The sequence below is a fragment of the Geotrypetes seraphini genome, chromosome 12, assembly GCF_902459505.1.
Source record: "Geotrypetes seraphini chromosome 12, aGeoSer1.1, whole genome shotgun sequence".
In the NCBI taxonomy this organism is placed as follows: Eukaryota; Metazoa; Chordata; class Amphibia; order Gymnophiona; family Dermophiidae; genus Geotrypetes; species Geotrypetes seraphini.
The window spans coordinates 92,034,674-92,059,303 of NC_047095.1; the positions used below are offsets into that span (position 1 = coordinate 92,034,674).

Genomic DNA, 24,630 nt, shown 5'->3' on the forward strand with positions numbered 1-24,630 from the left:
AGCTGGTTTCAGAGATTCCTGCTGGCTCAGCTCAATATGCTGTTCTTTTCCCCCCTTCTCTGGATGGTGGGAGGAGGCCGTGACCACTGGGGGTGTAAGGAGGGAGGTTATGCCATAAACCCTCCAGTGATCATCTTGCCAGTTTGGTCACCTTTTGGATACGCGGACCTGTTTTACTTTGGTCTAAGTCCCAGCATGTAAGAAGGAGAGTGTGGCTCAGTGGTTAAAGCTACAGCCTCAGGACCCTGAAGTTGTGGGTTCAAACCCATGCTGCTCCTTGTGACCCTGGGCAAGTCCCTTAATCCCCCCATTGCCCCAGATTATGAGCCCACCAGGACAGAGAGGAAAAAAAATGCTTGAGTACCTGAATAAATTCATGTAAACCATTCTGAGCTCCCCTAGTATAGAAAATTAAATAAATAAATAAGTTCTTCCTAGGAAGTCCTGGAAAAGCTTCAATTGTTGTTTCAGAATGTCCAGGTGGAAGCCCACCCGATTCCCGCCCATAACACATCTCCCAACATACCCCTTTGAGCTCTGGATGCCCAGCAGCTTAGAAGTGCTGCTGAACATCCAGAAAGTTTGTTTTGATTATCAGCACTTGGACATCTCTGCTAGTAGGACATCCAAGTGCTGACTTAGGCAGGTTTTTGGACATTTTAAAGTTTTGATTATGCCCCTCATAGTGTGCTTATGCTGAATTTTCTCTGCTGCCACCTTGTGCTGCATTGTGAACTATGACCTTCTGCCTATGGTCCCTACAGGTTCCTCAAGCATCTGATGGCCACTACAGTGTGGAGGGTTCATAGAACTCATTAAAATCACAGGGCATTTTAGAAAGAACATCCTGCTCATACTATCCCAAAAAAAAGTCCATTTTGCAGACATTTTCAAACAGGACAAATGTTGGGTATTTATTTGGTTTTATATCCCATCCTCCCCAAAGAGCTCAGAGCAGGTCACAAATTCATATACAGGAGAAAGACATTCTTATGCTAAAAAAAAACATCAAAAATGAACAACTGTTTTCTACGATGAAACATCCAAAACATGAATGCCTAAAAAGCAGGCAGAAAATGTTATCTGGCACCACTTGTACAAAACTGACCATGCAGACTTCCCTGCAGAGCAGAGAGGCAGCCTAATGGTCAGTGCAATGGACTTTAAACAACAGATTCCACCTTAATTCCGTTATATGTATTGCAACATAGAAGAGCTAGTGGGCTAGTCCCCACTAGGAGCATGTTAGGGTGAACACAGCAGAGATACTTAGAATTGCTAAGGATATGATAAGTTCAAACAATTTTTTATTGATGACAAAAGATACCACATAGCATCTTCACAACAGAGTTAGAAACATAGAAACATAGAAATAGACGGCAGATAAGGGCCCACGGCCCATCTAGTCTGCCCACCTTAATGTCCCTCCCCTACCTTTGCCCTGTGAATAGATCCCATGTGCCGATCCCATTTGGCCTTAAAATCAGGCACGCTGCTGGCCTCAATCACCTGTAGTGGAAGACTATTCCAGCGATCAACCACTCTTTCAGTGAAAAAGAATTTCCTGGTGTCACCTCGTAGTTTCCCGCCCCTGATTTTCAACGGATGCCCTCTTGTTGTCGTGGGACCCTTGAAAAAGAAGATATCTTCCTCCGCCTCGATGCGGCCCGTAAGATACTTGAACGTCTCGATCATGTCCCCCCTCTCTCTGCGATCCTCGAGTGAGTATAGCTGTAATTTGTCAAGCCGTTTTTCGTATGGTAGATCCTTGAGTCCTCCATATCCTTCCACCCCCCCCCCCCCGCCACTAAGATCCCTATTTGGCAGCAACCCGCTCAGCAACTTATAGAGATTCTGTGGAGAGATGGTTTCACCCTGGATCAAACCAGAAGATTGACAAAGCAAATCCTTAATTTTGGTCTTTTAGCTCAGAGCACAGTTAAGGGGTAATTCTACATGGAGCCACCTAATTGTAGGTGGCAAGAAAGCATGCAAATGGAAGTATTACTCAAACCAGCCTCAAAGGCTCAACAAAGGCTAGTTCCATTTCCTGCTGTGGGAATTTTTTTTTTTTGGTTGATTTTCTGTATTACCAATATTTTTGGGAGCACTTGTTTTTTAAGTACTCTTTTTTTGGGTAATAAGTACATAAGTACATAAGTAGTCGCCTCCGCCGGGGCAGACCAGAGGTCCATCCAGCCCAGCGGTCCGCTCACGCGGCGGCCCATCAGGCATATTGCCTGGTCAGCGGTCCCTGACTAATTTTATTGCCTAGCTAATTATATGATTCTGAGTTCTTGTATAGCATAGTTTCTCTAGACAGCTAGGGCTGTCTTCTATTAAGGTCTGTTCAAAATGTTCCAGGGTTGATTTTATAAAAATGTATTAAACAATCTTACAACTTATTCCATTGGGTCCCCTTCACTGCATTCTCTTTCTCTACGTATACATTTTTCCCAATGTCATTTTGACTTCTGGAAACAGTCCTTAAACACATCTTCAGGAATCGCCAAAAGTTGCTCTCCTTTCCTTTCAGCGTGGATTTAAGTTTAGGAAACAAGAAGTCAGCCAGGGCCAAATCAAGAAAGTAAGGTGGCTGGGAAAGAACTATCATCACGATTTTGTGCAAAATTCACAAATTTTGACGCATTCAAAACATCTTCCACAACTCATGGCATGTTCCCCATAAGTCAATGGAATAAGTTGTAAGATTATTTAATAAATTTTTATAAAATCAGTCCTGGAACTTTTTGAACAGACCTCGCATGATCCATTCAGTAAAACATTTGCTTCAGCCTTCAGCCCTTAATATTTTGTTTCATTCCTTAGTCATCAGTCATTTGGATTACTGCATCCTCAGATCTAAGGACCTTCAGGCCCGGATTCTAAAAATGCTTCTGTAAATTAGGTGGTGGTAGGCATCTTACTGCCACCTAACTTAATTGCTTTAAAACTCCATTTAAAAAAATGGAGCCGGCAAGCACCTACTTTGATGGGTGTCGGAATCGCAGGCATTTCATGGCACCTAAGATCAAAAGTAGGCATGGTTAGGGCCAGAAATGACCTTAGGTGCCATTAGGTGTGATTCTCAGTCAAACTTAGGAGCCAGTAATGTAGGCCTTTAAAACTCTGGCCTACATAAAGAGTGCCTAAGTTTGACATAAACTGCTATTCTGGTAATAGCGCCTACGTGTGCTTTACACCTGGCCGGTGCCATTTTTGGAGGTGCCAGCCAAAGTAGGCGCTATTTCAAAAATCCCGGCCCTAATGTCTCCAATTGATTCACAATACAACTATTAAATTAATTAAGGGGCACAAAAATATGACTCTATTACCCCCTCTTTAAATCAGCAAACTAGTATCCTGTCTCCAACAGAACATACAAAATTGTTCTATTGATTTTTAAAATTTGTCTAACTGTACTCCCAGTTTTTTGAATCATTTGCTTACTCTACATATACCTGCTTGTACTCTTTGATCCTTATAAAAAAAATCTCACCCTCTTTATGAAACTTAGAATTCCTAACGCAGCCGACGATTAAAAAGCCTAACGGGGCTTCGTAAAAGATGGAGGGGTTATTAGTTATTCCCTCCATCAGACAAATTACCTATGATTCTACTCGTCATCATAACTTTTCTATAGTTGGACTGACTTTATGGAATGCTCTGACCCATTCTCGTTGTTCGAAAACTTCCCCAGCTAAATTTAAAGCAGCGTTTAAAACATTTTTATTCTCTGATGTTTTTGACTGACCTCCTACTGCACAGTCATTTTAGGAGCCAGCCTGCAAAGGACACTTCCTCCCCATCCCTTCTTACACCCTCTTTTTCTTGCATTTATTTTTCACCCCCTCCTGTTCCATTCTTCTGTCTCACTGTTTCCATAACTAGTTGGTCTTTTAAGTTCTGTTTTAAATGTATGATTTGTAAACTGCTCAGACATCATATTGATGGGTGGGATATCAAACCTGTGATAAACTTGAAACCTTTTGAATACTAGTATTTATGCATGTAGCAGAAAAACAAAAAGCAGAGCAGACCCAAAATTTTATTTATGTATTATTTATGAAATATGTCTATTTTTTAAAAATTGATTTGGTTTGTTTTATTGTTTAAATTATTAGATTAACAAATTGTTTATCACTGTTTTATGGTTGTGTTATACCTCTAACCCTTGACAAAGCTTTAGGGCAAAACATGGCCACATCAGGTGACTGAAATTAATAAACCACAATCCTTTGATATTTTGGGGTCTGCTTCTTGCTTGTTTGCTACTTATCATTTTCAGACCTTAGCTTCTTGTTTGGTTTGCTTTTACATTTATGCATGTGCAATTATACTAGGCATAGACCTAGCGTGACTATGAGCACCCAAGTTCAGCAAAGGTGTGTGTAACTTACAGTATTCTGTATAATACATGTGTTAAGTGGCAACACCATATCTGCCCCTTATTTAAAGGCCCCTATTGCATTTTGTTTGATAATATAGTACCCCTCTGAATCCACGGTTTCAGTACCCGCGGATTTGGTTATTTGTGATTTTTTTATTTTTTTTTATGCTGCATCCCGGATCTTACCTGGTGGTCTAGCAGCAACGCGGGCAGGAGCGATCTTCCTACATTCCTGCCCCGTGCAGAGCCGTCATCAAAATGGCTGCTGTAAGTTCCCGTTGTAGTCTTGAGACTACAACGGAAACTCACGGCAGCCATTTTGATGATGGCTCTGCATGGGGCAGGAATGTAGGAAGATCGCTCCTGCCCTGCGTCGCCGCTAGACTACCAGGTAAGGTCTGGGGAAGGTCCGGAACGCAGGGGTCAGTCAGAGCTGGCCCTGAAAGTTATCTGCAATATTTCAATATTCGCAGGCTGGCTCTGCCCCTAACCCCCGCGAATATTCTGCTCTGGTCCAAAGTAGATTACAGTAAAAACATACATGAAATTAAAACAGAGACATTTTTGCACTATGCCACTAATGCATGTCCCAGGCCTTGCTTGGCTTTTTCCCTGAACGATTACATAACAATTAGGTTATCAGATGGCAGTGCTAGATGCCATTCTAACATCACTTAAGGCCCTTGTCACTTCTTTGCATCTCTCATTATGTAGCTATAGTAAAAATCCTTAAGTGAATTGAACCTGAATGGTAAATTCATTGCAATTGAAGCAGCCCACATGTAGAACTAAACTCTTTACAATACCAATTACTGCCTCTGAACATTCAGCAGAATGCACTTTAAAAAAGGCCCACATTTATCTGATTAACAAGTTAATGCTTTTCTCTTTGCTATTCAAATACTTCAGTGTTTTGCCTTTCAAATAGGTAATTCTGCATTCAGTTTGGCCTTTTGGTGAAGAGCTGCTAATTTCATGCCCTTTTTAGCAGTGCAGTGCAAAACTGATTGCCTAGCAACCACCGGGGTAACAAATATTCTAGCTACTGTACTACCTGCAGTCTGTCCTATATATATATACTGTATATATATCAGTGGCAGAGCCGGCAAAGAATAGCTCTTTAAAGGTACGTTGCAGAAGAGATTTCGGGAGCTTGGGGATCCCAGCAGCTGTATTGTAGATATGCTGCTATTGGATGGGTCTGAAACCAGGCCCACCCACTTTGGTTTCACTCAGAGAATAGTTAAGCTCTGGAATGTGTTGCCATAGGATGTGATAACAGCGGTTAATATAGATGGTTTAGACAAGTTCCTGGAGGAAAAGTATACTGTCTGCTATTGAGACAGACAGGGGGGAAGCCATTGTGTGCCCTGGGATCAGTATACACTTCCCCCTCCGTATTCGCGGGGGTTCAGGGCAGAGCCAACCCGCGAATATGAAAAAACCGCGAATAATATTCAGGCCGGTTCTGCCCCTAACCCCCACTTCCCTTGGCTATTTTAAGCCCAGAAAGCCCCCTCCTTAAGCCTTACCTGGTGGTCTAGCGGGTTTTCAGGCAGGAGCGATCTTCCCACGCTTCTGCCTCGTGCAGATCGCTCACAGGAAATGGCTGCCTTGAGCTCCCGTAGTCTCTTGAGCCATTTCCTGTGAGCGATCTGCACGGGGCAGGAGCGTGGGAAGATCACTCCTGCCCCAAAAACCCACTAGACCACCAGGTAAGGCTTAAGGAGAGGCTTACAGGGCTTAAAATAGCCCGAAAAATGAAAGTGATTTTTTTTTTGTTTAAAACCGCAAATAAGGGAATCCGTAGATATGGAATTTGCGAATATAGAGGGGAATGAGGTGTACAATGTCAGCATCTATGAGACAAACTTGGTTTTTCTTATTACATAGAGCAGTGTTTTTCAACCTTTTTACACCTATGGACCGGCGGAAAAAAAAAATTATTTTGTGGACCGGCAAACTACTAGGACTGAAATTTAAAAACCTCGTTTCCGCCCCGTCTCCATGAGCTTGGTCCTCGCAAACCATCTGATCCCATCTGCACAAGCCTCAATTATGATTTTATATTGAATGTATTTTATTAAAGTATAAAAATAAACAATATTCTGTACAATTGTCATTTTACAAATACAAATAATACAGAGCAAGGATCAACAAAACCCCTGTCTCCCCTCCCCTTCACATATATCCCCTCTACTATCAAGAAAACTGAATAAGCCAACTTATTACAGAATGCTACACAGAAATATGCTAACAGAATACCGCAGTCACACATAGCAGGAATAGGGTTAGGGAAGTGCAACTAGGGCAACTGCCCCCCCTGGTCAGAGAGAGCCCTAAGCCACTGCCTGGACTTTGCAGTCCCCAATTATGTCTAACACCAGCTCTAAAAGGATATATATTTCAAATCTGATATATTCTAATCACAAAATAGAAATAAAATTATTTGTTTCTACCTTTTGTTGTCTCTGGTTTCTGCTTTCATCTTCTTTTCACTCTCTTCCTTCCAGCGTCTGCCCTCTCTGTCTCTTCAATCCAGCATCTGCCCCTTCCATTTGGTATTTGTCTTCTTTCTATGCCCCTCTCCCCTTTCCATCTAGCCTATGCCCCCTCTCACCTTTTTACATGATTCATTCCAGCTTCACTGCTCTCTTCATTTTTATCACTCCTACACCAGTTCTAGCATCTTTGTCCCTGTCAATTTCTCTGCTGACCCCCTTCCCATCTCATTCCTGTCTCTCTCCTTCCCCTCCTCTAATCTCCCTGCCAGCTGTTTCCTTCCTTTGTTCTTATCCCTTCCCTTCTCCCCCTGTCCTGCAGTAACTCTCTTCCCTTCCCCTCCTCCCCTCTCAGCAGCATCTCTCCTTCTTCTTCCCTCCAGTTCCAGTAGCAGCTGTCCTTTTTTTCCCTTGCTCGGCAACTTCACAGACCCCTTTCCCTCCTCCCCTCCCAGCAGCATCTCTCCTTCTCCCTCCCTCCAGGTCCAATAGCAGCTGTCCCTTTTTTTCCTTGTCCAGCAGCTTCCCAGATTCCTTTCCCTCCTCCCCTCCCAGCAGCATCTCTCCTTATCCTTCCCTCCAGGTCCAGTAGCAGCTGTCCCTTTTTTCCCTTGCCCAGCAGCTTCCCAGACTCCTTTCCCTCCTCCTCTCCCAGCAGCATCTCTCCTTCTCCCTCCCTCCAGGTCCAGTAGCAGCTGTCCCCCCCGTTTTTTTTTTTTTTACCATGCCCAGCAGCTTCCTAGCCTCTAACAGTGGCTTTCTCCCCTCCCAGCAGCTCTCCTTGCTTACCAGCGCAACGATTCAGGAAGGCAGCCTCTGGTCCTTTGTTGGGTCGCACCGCCTCTGAGGAAAGAGGAAGTTGCATCATCAGAGGCGGCCGTGACTCAGCATAAGCCCCAAGGCTGCCTTCCTGAATCGCTGCGCTGGTAAGTAAGGAGAACTGCTGAGAGGGGAGAAAGCCAATGTCGGAGGCTCCCCATGATCTCTCCGGCCCTGCGCGGACTTCAGCTGTCGATCTTGCCGGCCCTGCGTGGACCGGCAGGAATTTTCTGCAGACCGACACCGGTCCGCGGACCGGCGGTTGAAGAACAGTGACATAGAGCATTTTGGACCCCAGTTTGTTTACAAAAATTAGATAGCTCTAAGTCTAATAGATGCTGGCATTGTCATCTTGAAGCTGGAACATTAGGTCATTTATTATTCTATTGTCCATTGATACATAGTTTTTGGGAATCCATATGGAGTCAAGTAAATAATTTACTGGAAAATCTGGTGGCTTTTATCGTATGATATTGTAGTATTCGGTACATCAATGAGAGCGAGGAGCCAAATTTCATCTAATAATAAGTTACTACTTATTATGACAGGGGTTGCCATACAGCATATTACAAATAATTGGAAAAATTGGTATCGGCTATGTTATAATTTTGGGTGGAACTCTTTATGCCATATCTTTAAAATGGAGCGTGCTATAACTATTCAACAGGGGCATTTTAAAAAATTTAGAGATGTTTGGGACCCATTAACAAAATATTGTAAAGAATGAATATTACTCTTTCCCTTTGAACATAAACGTCCAAGATGGGGGGGGGAGCTTATGTTCTTATGATAATTTTTGTTTTCTTAAAACTGAAGATAATTGTTGGGTTTTTGGAGGGTGGGATATTTGTGCAGCAGCAGCATTTATTTCCCCCCCCCTTCCCTGTGCAGCAGCAGCATTTCTCTCCCCCTTGCCTGTGCAGCATTTCTCCCTTCCCTTGCCTATGCAGCATTTCTACCCCCTTCCCTGTGCAGCAGCAGCATTTCTCCCCCCTTGCCTCTGCAGCATTTCTACCCTCTCCCCTTCCCTGTGCAGCAGCAACATTTCTACACTCCCCTTCCCTGTGCAGCAACAACATTTCTCTTCCCTGCCCAGCATTTCTGGCCGGTTCCCCTGCTCAAAGCTGCGGGTGTCTACACCTCACGCGATCCGCGGCTGCTTTGGAAGCCTACTCTCTGACGTCATGACGTCAGAGGGAATGCTTCTCACACAGCTGCGAATCGTGCGAGGAGCCGACGCTCACGGCTTTGAGCAGGGGAGCCGGCCAGAAGCTGAAGAACTGCCGGAGTGAGCATCCGTGGACACCCCTGTTTTCTGCCGCTGCTGCTGGTTAAGGAAAGCATCAGCGGCAGAATAGGGGGGGTGGCCGGCTGTGCACCCGGTGAACCGCCCCCCACCTCCCCCTTGGTACGCCACTGGGTAGAATATTGGCATATGCAAGTGGATGTACTAGTATTGTAAACATTTATGCTCATAGCTGCTACCTAACTGTTACTGTCTGGTTACCACCCCCCAATGCCTTGATGTGCAATTTACAGAAGAATATAGTATGAAATTTATTACATATGCAAGTCAGTACATTATTTTATTAATATTATAAAGGTATTCTTTTTTCCAAAGAATGTATTGTATTCTTTAGCTTTTCAGGTTTAGCAATTGTAGTCATATTATACTGTGAACTTCTCAGAGTACACCAAGTGAGGAGATACAGTACTAAAAGCAGTGCAAGGCCTTTTAGCCAGTCAGTTGGTCTTCATTTCCTAATATCCTATACAGCTTCCTTTCTCATAACCATCAACTACCGCTGGCCTCAAATCATTAGGAAATACTGTAATTATTTTGGACTGGCAATTCTGTTGAGGATTGTAACTGTCTCACCATGCCACCTATCCTCTATGAATTTTTGGAAGCACAGTACAATTTTCTCCTTTCTAACCCCTTTTATTGTCAAATTATTGCATGTTTAGAATTTATGTAATTTTATCATTGTGAACCACTTAAATATGCTAAATATAAGGTATTATATAGGAATAAGAATTGCCTTGCTGGGTCAGATCAAAGGTGCTTTATCCTAATATACTGTTTTCAACAGGGGTCAATCCAGGTCCCAAGTACCTGGTAGATCCCAAAAAGTAGCTACATTCCATGCAACTTGAAGATTCCTGTGCACCTGCACAATACAGAATTTGTCACAGAATTTCCCCAAGATGCAGAATTTATCAATTTTCCACAAAGATTTGCAGGTCAGCAGGATGCAGAATTTAAATGTGAGACCTCCAGAGACAGGTAAAACTGCTGTACCTGCTTTAATGGCTTTCAAGCTTGCGGGCAGTAAGAGCCATGATTGAAAATAAGCAAGCAGATGAATTCTTGTTGCTGTACTGTGTGGCTCTAGCACAGCGTGATCTGCACGGTGCTGAAGTTCCTGCTGGTGTTGCAAGACTTTGATAACGGTGCAGGATTTCAGGTACCAGGGTGCCTCACATTTTCAGAGAGCTGAGTGGTGCAGGAAGAGCCCACTAAATAGATATACTTATAGGGCTAGATTCTGTAAACAGTGCCTAAGTCAGCGGCATCTACAAAATTAGATGCCAGCTGCGTGTCCAGAAAAAACTTAGACACCTGTAATGTATGCCAGCATTTTACTGGCCTGCATTGCAGGCATCTAAATTCTTTAGTGAATCGTGCCTAACAACATCTAAGTCCTGCTCTTTCCCTAACCACGCCCATTTAGACATAAGATGCCATTAGGCATGCTGCTTAGACATGTTAACGGCGCCTAGTTTTTTTTACGAGTTTTTAATCAGTTTTATTTGAGAATATCTTTATTAGTTTCAAAAATCTACCACAAATACATAGCAAATACAATGTGAAATCTTCAGAAATCCCCCTCAAACCGCCCCCCCCCCACACACACAATCCTCAAACGAAGATACAAAACAATTAAATTTGTACAGCAAATTGTTTACACTGTCTGTGATTCAGGGAAGGGTGCCACTATTTTAATCAGTTTTAAAGGACGCAGTCAATTACTACACCGATTAAAGCCAATTAAAACAATTGTTAGGCAGTGGTAGGGCACCTACCGCCACCTAACTTACGGTACTGTTTATAAAATATGGTCCATAATATTTGGATCATGAGAAGAAACTAACTGGAAAAGCCGCACAAGCCTTAATTTTATTTTAACTTGTTAAAATTATAATGCATTAAGGGCCTAGCGAAGCAGCACCTCCTGCATGTCATTCAAAGTTAGGCACCATTTGCTGAATCATGCCTAGGAGCGCCTAAATTGACTTTGGTGTTAATAGGCATGTACAACTTAGGTGCCTGTATATTAGACCAGGGTTTTCTTGGCCTTGTGTACCGGCGGCTGCAGGCTGAGGCGGCTGTCGTCAGAGGGCAGACACGAGGTAAGGGGTGCTGCTGGACAGGGGATGAGACGGGGGGGAGAAAAAGGAAGAGAGGCCTACTGCTGGACAGGGGGACAGGAAAGAGGTGCTGGGGGAAGAAAAGGAAGGGAGGCCTACTGCTGGACAGGGGGGCAGGAAAGAGGTGCTGATGGACAGGGGAAGAGACGGGGGGGGGGGGGAGAAAAAGGAAGAGAGGCCTACTGCTGAACAGGGAAACAGGAAAGAGGTGCTGCTGGACAGGGGGGAGATTAAAAAAAGGGAGAAGGGCTGCTGCTGGATAAGGGGAGCAGTGAAGGGGTGGTGGTGGACACAGGGAAGGTAAAAGGAAGGGAGAATGGGTGGACAGCCGAGGAAAAAGAAAGACAGAAAGAAAGACAGAAATATAGAAAGCGGCTAAGGAGAGAGAGAGAAAGAAATAAAGACAGGGACACACACATATATTCTAGCACCCGTTAATGTAACGGGTTATAAGACTAATACTTAATAAACATTAAAAGAAACAATGCTGTTAAAAATAAAATGTAGAAAATGTTGCTTGTAGATTAAGTTAAAGAAGAGACGAAGACCTCCAGTTTCTTCAGTTTTTTTAAAAGCTTCAATTGTGGAGATTTGCTTTCTAATATATCTTCATAATTTCTGTACAGTATAAGCCCAGTTCCACCACACCAATAAATTTGTATTAACCTTCCAGTAGTTAATCACCAACTTTAAAACAATATAAATTAAAAGGTCAACTAATGGCCTCTTTTACAAAGCCGTGCTAGTGGCTATGCTGCACTAATGGCCCCAAAGCCCATAGAGATTTAAAGGGCTTTGGGGCCTTTGCCACACGGCTTTGTAAAAGAGGCAGTAAGGCTTTATCTTCATCAGAGAGAAAGTGAGCCAGAACTAAGGATTTCCAAATGACACGTTTTAAGTGCGTGACATCTACATTCTAAAAAAAAAACCCCAAAAAACATTTTATTTTTTTAGGATGGGGCAGAGAATAGGTGTGCTGTGGTTACAATCCTTCATCTCTCCCTGGGAAGAAGGATTGTAACCACAGGCTTTGACTCCAACTACTAGACATGATGTTTGGCTGAGTCGGGACACAAAGGTGGCAATTACAGAAGCCACTAAGGGCTAGATTCACTAAACTCTTTTTTTTTGGGTGATCTGTGTGCAATCCGTGGTCGTCTTGCTGGGTGACCAATTCACTAAAGAGTCCCCATGCAAATGATCTGATTAGACACACGCCCTCAAGCGCTCCCACGCATCACTGCAGAGCGATCCAGATGCAAGTGCAGACCATCCTCTCTTCCTGGAGATGCGATCCGCACATGCGTTTGCAAAGCTCGCTCAGCTCAAGATCAAAACAGAAGGGGGGGATGGCTGCCCTTAAATCAGACTGGAACAAAAATCAGACAGGAACAAAATCAAAATCAGACTTGAACAAAACCAAAATCAGACTGGAACAACGCTGTAGTGCAGCCCCGCTTTTAACCCATGGGTTAAAAACATGGGCTCGCAGAGAAGCAGGGCGGGAGAGCAGGGCGCTTTTTTGCACAAGGGAGATGTTTTATTTTTATGGTTTCAGAGCTGCAGGGCTGGGATTTTAGGGTGGCAGACAGCAGGACAGCAGGTAAGGACGTGAGCGATTGGACTTCAGCGGTCGCTTCAGATTGGATCTGCCAGCCCAATTGGTATTCCCTTTTCTCTTTAGTAAATTGAGGTCTTCCTACTTTGCATGCCGTTTCCCCTCATATGCATGGGTGGATCGGATCTGGCGGAAGGTTAGTGAATTGCGTCAGAAAATGATCGCAAACCGGTCGGGACATGATTGGACTGTTAGTGAATTTAGCCCTAGGTCTTTGATGAAACAGTGAAATCACTTACAAGCTTTGATCCATCCATCTTTTCAGCTTTTTTTCCAAGAAGAAGAAACAAGGGAATATTTATCTTGTATTCTGTGAAGTGCTCCATTAGAAATAATACAATAATCAAGGCTTAGTTTCAATCAGCCTGGACTTCAAACTGTTTCCCACAAGATTCCCAATGATGGAGAGTTGATCATTGAGGGATGGTAATTTTGACACCCCTGATGTAGGCCATTGGCCGAAACACTGACAGTGTTGGGTCATTGATGAGTAAAGAATATTAAGTACCAGTTCTGCAGGCTTGTACACTTTTTAATGGTGTAATTGGCTTTTTGTGTATTTGTAGTTCCCTTTCTTTGTGTTGGTAATAATAAGTGATCAACAGCTTTGTGTCTTTAAGAGATTTAGATTAATTACTAGTCAAAGACAATTGATATAGTATATTATTTTGTTAAATAAATATAACATGCATAATGGTAAAATATTACATTACATTAGAGATTTCTCTTCCGCCATTACCTTGCGGATCAAGGCGGAATACAAAAGAGTTATAGAAGGTGGATTCCAAAGAAGATATCTGGTCATTTTCAGGGAAGATAAAGAGAAGGTCAGGTATTGCATAAAGAATTCCCCTAGGAATACTATTTACATCCAGAGGTGTAATTAACTAACCTGGCTCATTGGGTTTGGCATAAAACAAACTAAATAAATGTAGTTTAGTAGTGCTGTGTTAATAATACAGCACATCAAAGCATGCAGTCACTCCTGGGCCTGGCTTCATGCCAGTGGCATAGCGAGAGTAGGAGGCACCCTCCTCTCCAACCCCCGCTCCGTTCCTGCCCCCCATGCCACACTCGCGCCCTCCCTTCCTCCTTACCTCTTTAAATCTTCAGCACAAGCAACTTCTCTGGCCTGCTGCTCACACCGATGTTGGCTTTCCCTCTGACATCACTTCCTGGTCCCGTGACCCAGAAGTGTTTTCAAAGGGGAGCCAGGCCACTGGGAGCAGCAAGCTGAAGACGTTGCTGGTGCTAGTGACGATTTAAAGAGGTATGGGAGTAGAGGAAAGGGAGAGTGTGAGTGTGGCATGGGTTGGTGGAGAGGTGCCCGGGGTGGTCAGCCCCCCCCAACCCCCGCTGCATCCTTACTACACTACTGCTTCAGGCTATCTACATACCAACACATAACACTACAATGGGGAAGGGAAAGAAAGAAACATTAAAGTAGGGATGTCAAACTGGAGGGCCGCAACAACACTTCTCCCTCCTTATCTGTGGTGCAGAGCTGGACCGCGAAGTGTGAAAAACCACAAATAATACTTTTTGGCCGGCTCTGACCCACCCCTGACTCCCTCCTGCGTCCCCAGAACCTTACCTAGTGGTCTAGCGGTGAAGCGGGGCAGGAGCAATCTTCCTATGCTCCTGCCCTGTGCAGAGCCGTCACCAAAATAGCTGCCGTGAGTTCCCATTGTAGTCTTGAGATCGTTCCTGCCCCGCTTCACCACTAGACCACCAGGTAAGGTTCTGGGGAGGCTCAGACGGCTAAAAAAATAGCCCAAAAAAGGAAATTGTAAAAAAAAAAAACAACAAATAACCGAATCCGCGGATACTGAAACCGTGGATTTGGAGGGAGAAGTGTAGTCAGATTTTTAGGATATTGCTCACCAATATGCATAAGATATTTTTTGCTATAGTGGAGATGCAAAAATATTTCAGATTCAGAAAACTGCTAAAATCTTTTCTGTTCCAAGAAATTGAGGGCTCCTTTTATGAAGATGCGCTAGCGGTTTTATCGCACGCTCGGAGTAGCGCGCGCTAGCCAAAAATCTATCACCTGCTCAAAAGAAGGCGGTAATGGCTAGTGCACACGGCAATTTAGCGTGTGCTATTCCGCGTGTTAAGGCCCTAGCGCATCTTCGTAAAAGGAGCCCTGAATTAACTATGAACTAATTTGTAGTTTACATAAGAAATATACTGCATTATGTCTGCATAACTCTCTTCATTTGCTGTAATTCCTGGGTCAACTGACCCAGCTATTAATTTCTGTAATCCGTCCTTGAACTAAATAGGTAAAGGTGGAATAGCAGTTATTGTATAATATAACATATTCAATCGGGATATCCTGAAAACCTAAATGGCTTGCAACCCTCCAGAATTAGGGTATTTCTTACACTTTTTTTGAACACACACAAAGCCTAATATTGAACCAAAGTGGTCAGCATTTAGTCAAAAAGTCAGCTCATATAGTTAAAGTGAAACTGGATATTCAGCACCATCAGATATTAGCCAAAACTGCTAACCAAAAAGCTAATGGGATAAAGTTAGGATAGCCTTTTTGTTGTACTAACTATATCTGTTTAGTTAGCGGTTTGAATATGGGCTCTAGATAACCTCCTGCTCTGCCCATGGACCATCTGGTACTGTCCAGGAAAGTGCCAAGGTGGTCCAGAGGGAAATGCTCAGTGGCACTATTTGGTTAGTGCTGGGGAATATCCCTCTTAACAGCATTTACCATTTTACAGCCTGCTAACCAGCTAAGTGCCTCTAAATATTGACCTCACAATATTTAATTGACATGTTATTCCCTAGGTCACAGTGTTTCTCAAAGCGGTCCTGGAGTAACCCCCTTTCCAGTCAGGTTTTTAGGATATCCACAATAAATATGCATAAACTCGATTTGCATACATTGCCTCCATTATATGCAAGTTTATTTTACACATACTCATAGTGGATATCCTGAAAACTTGACTGGCAATGGGGTACTCCAGGTCCGAGTTGAGAAACACTGCCCTAGGACACTATTTTTCAGTACAAGGTCATTATAATTATTATTTTAGTTTAGGCAACCAATTAACATTTATCTAGAAGGCTTAGTAAAGGGAAGGGATCGGGACTTGTTTACCGCCTTTTTGTAGTTTTACAACCACACTCAAAGTGGTTTACCTACGGGTACTTTAATCATTTTCCCTGTCTGTCCTGGTGGGCTCACAATCTATTTAATATACCTGGGCCAGTGGAGGATTAAGTGACTTGCCCAGGGTCACAAGGAGCAGTGCAGGGTTTGAACCCACAACCTCAGGGTGCTGCAGCTGTAGCTCTACCCACTACACCACACTCTTCTCCTGGCACAGGCTTTAATTCAAGAAGGCATAAGTAGTGGGCCAGCATGAGCTGATTCATGCAGAGAAACCGCCTGGACATATTTTCCCACAGATTAATAGAGTCTGTTTCCTCATGGCTCCCTATTGCGCCTTCACCTTTTTCGGCTGCAGAGTCTGGCCCCAGGGATGCTCTCCCCTGCTTTTCACTGTTCAGCCACGATTATAGTAGTAGCATCAGCACAGCCCAATGTTTCTGTTCGGGTGTATGTGTGGCACTATTCACCATCCACTGCCCTGGCCTCTCCTTCAGCTTCACTCAATGCAGCCATCTTCACAGCACCAGCCAGAATCACTGCCTGCACCTACCCCCCACTGCTGTCTGCTTCCCAGACCAGCTCCTGCCCTTGCACTTGTGAGCCCCTGCTGACTCCAGTAGCAAGCGCAAAACACCCTACTGAAATGCCCTCCAGTGCCAGCTGCCACATAAAAACACCTAGGGCCTTCCAGAATTGGCCCCAGTAGCCCAAATGTCGGTCACACATACACAGGTGCAATTCACTGTTGTGAGTTCATTTTATTATTTACAGAGGAGGACTCGTGGCATAAGAAAAGAAGAATGAGAGAGAGAGCAACTGGTGGCAGAAGGTGAAAGAGAGAGAAGTTGGTGGCACAAGGAAGGTTGAGCTTAGAGAGAGAGAGAGACTAGCTACTGGGGCAAGGAAGAGAAGAGATCAAAAAACTAATACAAGGAAGCAAAAGAGAGAGTGAGAGTGGTGGTATAAGGAAGGAGAAGTGAAAGAGAAAATGGTTGGAATATGTAATTGGCACACATGGATTGACAGTCTTGCATGGGAAAAATTTTGCCAGCGCTTCTTCAACTCTTTTGAATCCAAAGTACCTAGCAGTTAAAAATCAATGAAGCCCACTGCACTAGAGTAAACTCTTGGAAGCTAGAATAGTGCTAGCTCTGTGAAACTTATAATGTCCTAATAGCTGCATTTATATAATCCTTTGTCCTAAAATAAATCTACTTATGAAGCTAATCCTAATTTTTTAAGGGCATGGGGAGGCGTAGCTAATGTCAGATGAGAACACCGTCTCATTCAGCATGTAATTGTTAGCTGTCACAAGTGCTCTATCTCCTGCCTCACTTATTGAGGCTTGGCTCAGGAGATGCTTTTTTACATTGCTGAATTGTTTCTGTACAATTGAAATGAGAATTCTGTGAAATCGGGAAAACCTTAATGGGACTACAGTTGTTAATGTTTCGAGAACTGTGCTTTTCGCCCCTCCCTATGCTCACATTATTACACTGAGGAATGCCTGTATTGTATTCTCTCTTGCTTGGCTGTTTGTGCTGCTGGGCTTGTGCCAGCTGAGGGAGAATGGAGGATCATGGGTAGGCAGCTCGTTCACCTCCCACAACAGGTGTCTTTGTCAGCACACCTCATTTAGACACAGAAAGCTGCTCTGTCCTGCTGCTGGAGAGCTGGGAGATGTTGAGTGCTGGAAGTACATGTGTATGGAGAAGATTTTGACGCCCTGAAACCGTTTCTGACTAGATGAGGGATACGAAATGACATTGAAGCCTGTCTGCTCATGAGTCAGTCATTTCAGTGCTGCCTCTTCCGTCTATTTTTTTTTTTTTTTTAAACTTGTGCTACCTGTAGGTAACGAGCAAAATTACGAAAACCTCACCAGGCCACAAGAGATGAGCTCCTGGATGTGAAATGTGGACAATCAGAGGGGTTTTAAAGTATACATATTTTATTCACCACTTCAAGGGTTAAAAAAAAAGGTTTTCATCTCAAGTTCTGCATTTTGTTGACTATATAAACCTATTGAAAACTCTGCTGTTTCTTAGCAATGCAGTCTTTCATTTTGTCTGTTCAGGAAGCCTTGTTGGTTTTTAATCTAGAGTGCTACAGCTGTTGCTGAAGAGTCCTGTTCAAATGCAAATGGAGCTAGGGCTCTTTAAATATTTTGTCAGCCTGTATGGTAAAGATACATCAGGGGGGGGGGATAAAAAAACAAAACAAGAGAGGAAAAAGTGACAGGCAGAGAAGCTGGAGCTCTCATCCTGTTTGTGTGAGAAGTGAAATGCTCCCCGCTCACAACATGAACAGTCTGTACCACAAATTTTGAGTGAGCAACATTTCGCTGTCTCTGAATTGACTTTCTCTTTTCATGGGCAGCGCACTGAGAAGAAAAATATCCTCTGACAAGTTGGGGCATGCTCTGCACCAGACTGCTGAATGTTTAAATGATTGCTGTCATTCTCTATCGATCGCTTTATTGAAAGTTATTCTTCATTTTTTTTCCTTCCTGTTATTTCTTAGTTTGTGGTAAAACTTGTGGTCTTTTTTTTTTTTTTTTACATTTGCTGAAGAACAGCAAAGAAAGAGTCAAGAACATTTCTGGCAAAAGGGGTGTGTTATGGGGATCAATTTTTAAGAGTTGGTGGAAATACTATGAATAAGCTCTGAGATGAGATTTTGGATGGGGCACTAAACTCACCTCAAATATTTTTATTTTATTTTTTTGTTTCGCTACTTTCCAAACTGCATATCAAGGGATTAAAAAACTGGATAACTATGTAACACTGAAAATATTTTGCGTTTTCTTTAAGGAAAATACACCTTGCTTTTATCCTTTTGACAGACAGTTTGGTGTGGAAATTTCAAGTTTCAGTACCTAATCTTACGCTTTTGAAAAGATAAATTTACTACTTAATGCAGCAACAGATAACACAGGTTTATTTTCAGATACATTAACAGGTTTGGGGTTGTTTTTTCCCAATTCCTCTGAGGTCTTCACATTGTATAGTGTTTACAGTACCTGTTGCCTGTTGACTAGTTTTGGGCTGATCAAAGCAGATGCTTCAAGCAACAAAGCGGTTCTGTCGCAGAAAAAAGTCCTGGAGAAACTAGATACCAATCTGGGATAGCTAAAAACTTCTCATGAATGTCATGAGTGTCGGAGAAGGGTGAGAGCACAGTTTTCACATTCTCATTTCTGTCCTTTGAAATTGTGCAATAAGGAACCAAGCAGGACCTCCCCCAACAAAAGGAATCTGCCTTGACACTGGAACTTTGAGGCAAAATGATTGGGAAAAACACACCCTCATCTGACTGAATAAAGAAAATTTTATAACCTGAAACAATTACAACGTACAGTGAATTAATTCTTCAATATCTTTGTGTTAAAAGAAAAAGACATTGTTGACGTGCTTGGTAGCTCTGGAATGAGAGTCATTTTCTGGGACAATGAGAAAGCTGTTCATAACACACCATTTAATGCACAAATACGAAGATCCCTCCCACTGCACTATCCTGGAGCAATGAATCAAACACAGAAGCACCAAATGGGTGTCTCTCTGTGACTGGCAAGCCTCCCATTTATGCCTGCTCAGGTAGGGGTGTGTACACTGTGAGTTTCAGTTACACTAAGAAGATTCAGTGTGTTTCCTTCTGTCGCTGCTGCTAGCGGAGAACCTCTTTGCAAGATGATGGAAGAAGTCTCCATAACAGTGGCCTATGATGCCCATGTTTTCAGCCAAATGTATGACGAGGACTTTCTGGCCAGGTTGGTGGCCATGAGCAAACCTAAGCCTGTGGTAGGTATTGATGGTCTTTCAATGACCTCTTCTCTTGGCATTGGCACGTATGATGTAGAGTTACAGAACAGTATGCATGGAAAATGCTTAGCAAACCTTGGACTCCTGTTTTTATGCTTTAGTATGTAAAATAGAAAATGCTTTCTGAATCTGCTCCGTCTATAAATGTAGAAAATCTAAGCAGATATTATTTTTCCCTCGGGGATAAGTATCCTTCAAGGAAGTTATATTCATTGGACTTAGGGCTCCTTTTACAAAGGTGCGTTAGGGCCTTAAAGCGCAGAGTAGCGCCCGCTAACCGCTACCGCCTCCTCTTAAGCAGGCGGTAGTTTTTCGGGTAGGGTGCCCTAATCCGGTGCGTGCGCTAAAAACGCTAGCGCACCTTTGTAAAAGAAGCCCTTAAGCTCCAGGAGTGGAATACCATTTAAAACAGTGTCTTGCAAACCACAACTGGAGGGTCTCGGCGCCTGCGCAGGTGTCGATGCAATGACATCACGTGCGTGTGTGATGTCATCACGTCGACATCCACACATGTGCAGAGGCCCTCCAGACGAGCACATAGTTTGTGATACCCTGACTTAAAATAATGTTGCCTGTCAAGAGATTGGCTGGTAATTATGCACAGTGTTCCTCATGAAGTAATCTGTTGTAAAGTAGCTGCGGTTTGAAAGGGTAAAGAGGTCTCTAACTCATCAGACCTCTTAAGGCAGGGGTGTCCAATGTCGGTCCTCGAGGGCCGCAATCCAGTCGGGTTTTCAGGATTTCCCCAATGAATATGCATTGAAAGCAGTGCATGCACATAGATCTCATGCATATTCATTGGGGAAATCCTGAAAACCCGACTGGATTGCGGCCCTCGAGGATCGACATTGGACACCCCTGTCTTAAGGGCTCCTTTTACTAAAGTGCGTTAGGGCAGTGCGCTGGTGTTAGTTCTAGCCGCGTAGCGTGCAGTAATATCCTGCGTGCGCTAAAAACGCTAGCGCACCTTAGTAAAAGGAGCCCTAAGTATGATCCACAGGCCTATGTCCATTTAAGGCCTATGTCAGGGTGCCAAAGTTTTCATAATTTATATCCATATGTATTTTCCATAATTACTATGCAACAAATTTGATGCTGATCTAAACTCATTAAAAGACCTCTTGACTTCACTCCCTGGGATTTTCCTAAAAGAGTGCCCACAACGATTTATCTTGTGACCAGGGTCCAGACCCACAATTGAGGAAATAAACATTTAGCATATCATGGAAACAAACTGCACCATACTATTTGAAGTTTTGAGGTCCAAATTAAGAAGACATATGGTGCATGTTAAATGGTTTCTCTCTCTTGTGTACGCCTCTTACTATGGTATGTTTCACAGTTATGCAACAGTTAGGGTTAGCGTTAAGCTCTTATCTCACTGAACAGCTCATTCACGAAGTCTGTTGTGAAAAATTAACTGCTTCTTCCTGCTAAGCGTGATCAACTTTTGGTACTGCAGGAGAAAGAAAACTATCATTTTGGTTTAAAAGAGAAGCAGCAACTAATTAACCTATTACTTATGTGGTTTCATTTACAGTGCCTTGCTGCTTCTCTCAAAAGGCAGTTAGTCAAATAAACATAAACATCTCATTTCTTTAGCCCAGTGATTCTTTTATTTTTTGTTACTTCATTCTTTCAACAGTGAGCTCGAGTAAAGGGAATGTAAATTACTGTTGAGCAGTTATGGTAACCTCACAGACCACAAATTAAAGCTTGTGCATTGTGAACATCCTGAAAAAGTTGCATTTTCTCATGATGTATATGGTAGGTTAATTTGTTTTATTTCATAGGATTAGGGACCCATGTTACTCTTTATCCCTACTAAGGTAATTTCCCATTTTTCCATAGGTTGTGGTCCTCTGCAGGGTCACTGAAAGGGCATTAGGCACCCGAGGCCAGGGGTAGGCAATTCCGGTCCTCGAGAGCCGGAGCCAGGTCAGGTTTTCAGGATATCCACAATAAATATGCATGAGATAGATTTGCATCTCAAGGAGGCAGTGCATGCAAATCCATCTCATACATATTCATTGTGGTGCCATGGCTTCTCCTCCCTAAAGCTCCCTTATAGGTTATGGTGAACCCCCCCCCAAACCACCTCCAGAATCCCCTAGAACCACTTATCTATCACCCCAACAGCCCTTATGGCTGCAGAAGTCACTTACATGCCAGTACAAAAGGGTTTTGGGGGTTTATAGGGGACAACTTTTTTTTCATTTCGAAAATCGTCTAATTTTACGTCCTGCCGATCTGATCGTCCAAGCCGCTAAATCGTCCATCTTTATACCACATTTCCATCCAACTTTTCGTCCAAGTCAAAAACGCCTAGAACAAGCCCTGTTGGACGTGGGAGGGGTCTGCAAAGTGATGGACTGCACACCCAGACATGCCACCTAAATACTGGGGTACCTTACAGGGCACTGCTGTGAACTTCACAAAAAGGGTGCCATGGCTTCTCCTCCCTAAAGCTCCCTTATAGGTTATGGTGAACCCCCCCAAAACCACCTCCAGAATCCCCTAGAACCACTTATCTACTACCCCAATAGCCCTTATGGCTGCAGGAGTCACTTATATGCCAGTACAAAAGGGTTTTGGGGGTGTATAGGGAAGTGCACATGTTTAAGTATCAGTGCAGTGATTACAGGGGCTTATGGGCATGGGTCCTCCTCTCCATGAGTCCCTAAGCCGCCTCTGTGCTGGACGACTAGGCTTTCCTATGCCAGGCTGCCAAGTGATGATGGTCTGGAGGCTAAATTTTAAAGGTGTGATTCATATTTTTATAGGGGTGAGGGTTTGGTGATCACTGGGGTAGTGTGTGGGGGTCTGTTTTATGTGCTTGCAGTGCTTATCTGGTGACTCTAGGTGGGTTTTTGTCCAAGTTCTGTCGATCGTGGGCTGTATAACTTTCAGTTATACATGCTGTACGACTAAGTCTAAGCCGGCCCATGTCCCGCCCAACTCCCGCCCTCGACATTCCTCCTGAAACGCCCCATTTAGCTTTGGTCATTCAGCGGCACTATGAAGGCCTAAGTCGTATAGAAATAATTTCTCCCTTCCCCCCGCTTCCCTCATTCTGTAACGCACCCCTGCTGGCATCTACTCCTCCCCCCTCCCTCCTGCCTGCTCATCCGCCCGCCATGTTTAACTTCAAAGAAAAGTGCTGCACTGCACTTTTACCACACGGGGGGGTGGGGGGGTGGGGGGGGTGGATAGAGAGAGGGACAGGCAAGTTTTAAGTAGAGAGAAATGGATTCAACCTCCCTCGAGCTGCAGTCGCTGCCTGGGCTCCTAGCACACTGTCTGCCTGCAGCTCGCGCCCAGCCCCGCTGGCTCGTGGCTCACCAGCCAGAATCTGGCACACCTCGATGGCGCCCGCTCTCAGGCAGCCCTGATAATACTCGTCTTTCTGGCTCCAGCGGATGAGCTGGGGCTGGTTGGCTGCCCGCACCGGCATGCTGGCGAAAGCCAGTTAAGGCCTGTCTCCCATCTTCCTGCCCCCAAGCACCAATTCGGCGCACGCAACTGCCGCCAGCACCTGCCTGCTTCCCAATGACCGCCTCGCGGTCTACTGCGGCCAGCCCTAGCGGAAACAGGAAGTTGGCAGAAGGCGGGCCACAGTGGAGAGAAGACGGCGAGGCCAGCAGCAGCACGGCGCAGTGCTTTTCTTTGAAGTGAATCGCAGCGGGCAGGTAAGCAGGCGATGGTGAGAAGTAGATGCCGGCAGGGGCACCTGTGCCCCCCCACCCCCGTTTCGATGCCTATGGAGGTTTCTATGGCGGTGAGTGAGGGCAGGAGGGGGGAGTTGCCGGCGTGTTTCTTGCTTCCATGTTCGAAAATGAAATTCGACATGAAGGGACACAGCACAGTGTCAGAAAACACACCGTCCTAAGTGCACATGTGCGCTTAGGATTTTATTATAGAGGATACTCGAATATGTATAGCAGCTCTGCCTTCAAAATTTCATGTATGTAGCACATGTATGTAGCACATGTGCTATTGTCACCACACGTTCCACACAATTATAGAAAAGCATTTTTCTGTGTGTAAAAGAGACTTTAAACAGAGAAACATTTTTCTATAATGACCTCTTTTTATATAATTAGCATAAGAAAGTCAATCACTTTAAAATGGAATCTAACTAGCTTATATATCTATAACCTATTGTACATTTTACTTGGGGTTCTTTTGTTTCCATGGGCTTTACTATGAAGGAGACTAAACAAAAGCATTCATTTCAGATATATATATAAGATCAAGCCCATTATTTAAGTGCTACAACTTTGTTGATATGTGTGTTCTCTAAACATGTTTTGTGTATGTGTGTGTGTTTATATAAAATACAGCTATTTATGCAATATCCTGTATTTAAAAATGCTCATTTTGACTTAGTTGAAGTAATGTGCTGTATACCTCTTAGATCTTACAATATGGAGGCTCCTTATTGAGATTATACACTTAGTTGCTGAGGCATGGATGAAGAATGCTTCTGCAGGGACCTGATAGTTTAAAAAAAAAAAGCGGAGCTCCTAAATTTATGCTCCTAAGATATGCTTCTAAATTTGTCACCTATTTTCAGCCAAATTTAGGAGCCTATGGGACTCATAATCGAAATAGAAAAACATCCAAAAACCAGCCTAAGTCGGCACTTGGACAAACATTTCTCAAAAACATCCACGTGCCGATAATAAAAACCGGTTTTGGACATATTTCTAAATGACCTAGGCCTTCATAGTGCCGCTGAACAACCAAAACTAAACGGGGCGTTTCGGGAGGCGTGTCGAGGGTGGGAGTTGGGCGGGACGTGGGCTGGCTTAGACAGTCGTACAGCATGTATAACCGAAACTTTTTACAACAGAGCCTAGACAGAACTTGGACGTTGTGACTTAGACCATGTAAAACATGGTCTAAGTCAC

The 24,630-nt window shown here is 43.8% G+C and overlaps 1 protein-coding gene across 6 annotated transcripts in view; it reads left to right on the forward strand.

The window, feature by feature from the left end:
- Positions 1-24,630, forward strand: part of RABGAP1L (RAB GTPase activating protein 1 like) — a 978,589-nt gene that overhangs the window by 820,481 nt on the left and 133,478 nt on the right. The window contains exon 1 of one of the 6 annotated variants that reach the window (XM_033916616.1): positions 17,467-19,696. The exons of 4 other annotated variants lie outside the window; for them this stretch is intronic. In XM_033916616.1, the coding sequence (XP_033772507.1) occupies positions 19,586-19,696 (111 nt within the window). In that variant the 5' untranslated portion in view covers positions 17,467-19,585. Of the gene's footprint in view, positions 1-17,466; positions 19,697-24,630 lie in introns of those variants that run through there. One more of the 6 variants, XM_033916614.1, reaches the window with a different exon arrangement.